The sequence below is a fragment of the Entelurus aequoreus genome, linkage group LG24, assembly GCF_033978785.1.
Source record: "Entelurus aequoreus isolate RoL-2023_Sb linkage group LG24, RoL_Eaeq_v1.1, whole genome shotgun sequence".
NCBI classification, from domain to species: Eukaryota; Metazoa; Chordata; class Actinopteri; order Syngnathiformes; family Syngnathidae; genus Entelurus; species Entelurus aequoreus.
In genome coordinates, this window is record NC_084754.1 from 16,001,459 (window position 1) to 16,005,944 (window position 4,486).

Below are 4,486 nucleotides of genomic sequence, written 5' to 3' on the forward strand. Positions count from 1 at the left end.
GACAGCCACAATCAGACAGTCCGATACCCCATACTCTCTGAGCACTCCCCACAGGACCTCCCGAGGGACACGGTCGAATGCCTTCTCCAAGTCCACAAAGCACATGTAGACTGGTTGGGCAAACTCCCATGCACCCTCAAGGACCCTGCCGAGAGTATAGAGCTGGTCCACAGTTCCACGACCAGAACGAAAACCACACTGTTACTCCTGAATCCGAGGTATATATATATATATATATATATATATGAAATATATATGAAATACTCGAGTTGGTGAATTCTAGCTGTAAATAACCACGCCCCCAACCACGCCCCCCAACCACCACCACCCCCCACCCCCGACCAAGCCCCCCCCCTCCCACCTCCCGATATTGGAGGTCTCAAGGTTGGCAAGTATGAATATACATATGTATTTATATATATAATATATATTTTTTGCTAAAGTTTTTATCAATAAATATGTTTTAATGATATCTGCATTTTATGGTAAGTACTTTTTGCATGTAAAACAGTTTAAGTAACTGACTTAACTTACTTTGCTAAACGCACTTCCGCCTGTAGTACTTACGTTAACTCACCGCATGATGACGCTGTTATTTAAGCACATGTTATATGTTCTACTTTGAGGTCGCCCCCTGGTGAATGAATACATCAACATGTAGAAAATGGATGGGGGGTATTTACATAATGTACTGTAACGCAATACGAACTCAAAATTTACAATTTGTTACTGGGTCTATTTCATTTGTAGTGAGCAATGTGTATTATTTAACGACGTTGATATGTTGAATTTCCCCCACCTTTGAGAGTATAAGATTAGAATATTCAATAAACTGTTGTTATCATCGGGCTAACGCTTATAAATCATCGATAAATCTTGAAACAATACACTCGAGACAAAGTGACCGACAAGCTGAAGTCTGTCAAATGTAAATAAAAGGCCATCTGCTACAAGATGTAAACATAAGATTAGCCCCTCCTATCTGGGCGTACACCTCTCTTGCCCCGCCCACATTGTGAATATCCTCCGCTTCTATTGGCCAGTCGCGACAAGCCGCTCACCTCCTACCGGACGTCAGCCCGCCCGCCGGAGAGAGAACAAAAACAATCGGCATCTCTTTATCTCTCACACAGTAGAACATAAACAAGGAGACTAAATCCATCTCGACTTCTCTGACGCTTTCACCGCCGTTATCGACATGGTCTCTCCGGTCACCGTGGTGAGTACCACGGCCAAAAGTAGCGTAGACGTCTTTCCACAACGATGCTAGTTTGATTAGCACAGTGCTCCCGAAAATAAAAGTACACATGTTTGTAAGGGCGTCACTGTCTTCCCAGTGTTTAATAATGTACTAATAAATATTAATGGCGATCAACGCGTTCCCTTTTGCGTGGTAACAACTCACGGTGGGAAATGTCCTGTCAGCACATGCAGCTATGTTGTCATTCTTATTAGCTGCTTTCATGATTAGCTACGTTATGTTGTTGGCGTAAAGGTATTTGTGTGAGAGTTCCATCAGCAAGTGCAGGATGTTTCCTAAACATACCGACTAACTGTAGGGAAAAATGTCGTGTGGCAACCTTTTTTTGTCTGTTTTTCTCTTATGTTTTTTCCCTTGGCTGAGCTTGCAGTGACGCATGCGCACTACGCCGCCCGGCTTTCTTTCATGTCTGATTGAATGGTTGATTGAAACTTTTATTAGTAGATTGCACGGTTCAGTACATATTCCGAACAATTGACCACTAAATGGTAACACCCGAATAAGTTTTTCAACTTGTTTAAGTCGGGGTCCACATAAATCAATTAATGGTAAAAGTAATACTGCAAATTTTGGTTCATAAATACAGGGCCAAAATTGCCAATATTAATTCCAAAATTATTTATTAGAAACATTTTCAAGATCAAAAAGTAATTTTGCCCTTAAAATGTGTTGATCATAAAACACAGGATAAGGATAAAGCTAAAAATAACTTTTTTATTTATTTTTAAAACCATGGTATTTGTTTACCATTTCACCAGTCCACCAATTTTCTATACTGTTTATGTTCATTTGGGTCATGGGTAAGCTGACGTTGACACCCAAACATCCATCCATCCATTTTCTACCGCTTGTCCCTTTTGGGGTCGCGGGGGGTGCTGGAGCCTATCTCAGCTGCATTCGGGCGGAAGGCAGTGTACAAGTCGCCACCTCCTCACAGGGCCAACACAGATAGACAGACAACATTCACACTCACATTCACACACTAGGGTCAATTTAGTGTTGCCAATCAACCTATCCCCAGGTGCATGTCTTTGGAGGTGGGAGGAAGCCAGAGTACCCGGAGGGAACCCACGCAGTCACAGGGAGAACATGCAAACTCCACACAGAAAGATCCCTCGCCCGGGATTGAACTCAGGACCTTCGTATTGTGAGGCACATGCACTAACCCCTGTCCCACCGTGCTGCCCTACACCCAAACATAATACCACAAAATACATTTTAAAGAGAATACAGTAAACTCTGTTAATTGGTTCTGTACCAATTAATATAGAAATTTGGTGCAGTTATTAATTATAAATCAAATATTTTCATGAAAAAGCTGTGTACAACCTTCTAAATATATATTTTTAATAACATTATGAGAGCCATATCAGTATGAAATAACACCCTTTAGTCACCTTTATGATAATGATAAATGGGTTATACTTGTATAGCGCTTTTCTACCTTCAAGGTACTCAAAGCGCTTTGACAGTATTTCCACATTCACCCATTCACACACACATTCACACACTGATGGAGGGAGCTGCCATGCAAGGCGCTAACCAGCAGCCATCAGGAGCAAGGGTGAAGTGTCTTGCCCAAGGACACAACGGACGTGACTAGGATGGTAGAAGGTGGGGATTGAACCCCAGTAACCAGCAACCCTCCGATTGCTGACACGACCACTCTACCAACTTCGCCACGCCTTTCCCTTTACACTCTTTCAATCCAATACAATGATGCTGACTGAGTGAGGCTGAGCCAATCAGTGGCCACGATACTCAACAGCGCGCTCTGATTGGTTTGGTCTTATCTAGTGGCCAATACAATATTTTTAGTTCATTTTGCAGCTGGGATAGGCTCCAGCACCCACCGCGAAAGGGACAAGCGGTAGAAAATGGATGGATAGCCATTTGTATGCTTAACTGAAGACAACAATACATATTAAAAAAAATAGAAAACTATATTATATTAAAACAATATAAAGTCTACAAAATGTAATAAATAAATACAAAAATTCTAATTATTTTATAAAAAATTATAAAATCCACGATAGAGTGAAGTCAAACTTTGAAATGTGATGTTTAGTTTTACATGCAAATACAATGCAAAATACATATAAATGAGAAACAAAATTAAAAAAATGAACATTTAATATGTTGGCAAAGATGCCGATGAGCGTAGAGGGAAGAGAGCAGAGCCACGATAGTACATTGCATTGTGTTTTAAAAAATGTTTCTCACCTTTTTTATCAAAGTGCAGGCACTTACAACTTTCTTTGAATCTTGATGGCTTATTTAGCAGTGGCACTTAATTAAAAAAAAAGCAAAGAGACTGAGTTACCAAAGGGTGGGGTGGTTTGGTGTCTATGGTAGATACCTTGTGCACTATGGTATACAAGAACCAGGGTAAATTTTGGTGATAATTTTTCGGCAAAAATAATGCTAGCATCAATCTAAAAGGTAAATGGGTTATACTTGTACAGCGCTTTTCTACCTTCAAGGTACTCAAAACGCTTTGATACTATTTCCACATTCACCCATTCACACACACATGGCGGGAGCTGCCATGCAAGGCCCTAACCACGACCCATCAGGAGCAGGGGTGAAGTGTCTTGCTCAAGGACACAACGGATGTGGTGTGGTTGGTAGAAGGTGGGGATTGAACCAGGAACCCCTTGTTGCTGGCACATCCACTCTCCCAACCGTGCCACGCCGTGCCCATCTGATACTAGTACCACCCTTGGTATGGGTACAATCAATATTTGGATCAATCCCTAGTGCTTTTGATCAAAGTGTCACAGAGAGAAGAGAAACAATTGAATAATTCAACAAGGCCCAGCATCATCTTACTTAACAACTGCAATGAAAGGTTATCTTCTTAGCAGGGGCCATGAAGGATGGAGTGTTGTAACTTGGTCCCTCATGTGAAGCCAGTGTGATTACTGTGAAGGCCGCCTGTGTGAAGGAATGCATGCCAGACAAGCCAGTCCCCATAGCGACAAGCAGTGTGAATTTGTTAAATTAATTTAGACCCAGCCAAGGCCCCCGGATTACAATGAGATGGAAAGTAGCGGCATGTGATGTCTGAAATAGAGGCACCGGCTCAAGCTCAAAGGACAAATGTATATGTCAACAAAACATACACAAATTAAAGTTGAGAATCATTTACCAGCATCTTGTGTGCCATTGTTATTTTGGAGTGTGTTCACACGGAAACAAGCGGAGATGGGTCTTGGTCTGCTT

At 41.6% G+C, this 4,486-nt stretch overlaps 1 protein-coding gene across 1 annotated transcript in view; it reads left to right on the plus strand.

The window, feature by feature from the left end:
• Positions 1-1,083: 1,083 nt before the first annotated feature.
• The window catches only part of tmem86a (transmembrane protein 86A), a 20,610-nt gene continuing 17,207 nt past the window's right edge, over positions 1,084-4,486 (plus strand). The window contains exon 1 of the mRNA XM_062036160.1: positions 1,084-1,219. Within this exon, the coding sequence (XP_061892144.1) occupies positions 1,199-1,219 (21 nt within the window). The 5' untranslated portion in view covers positions 1,084-1,198. The remainder of the gene's footprint in view (positions 1,220-4,486) is intronic.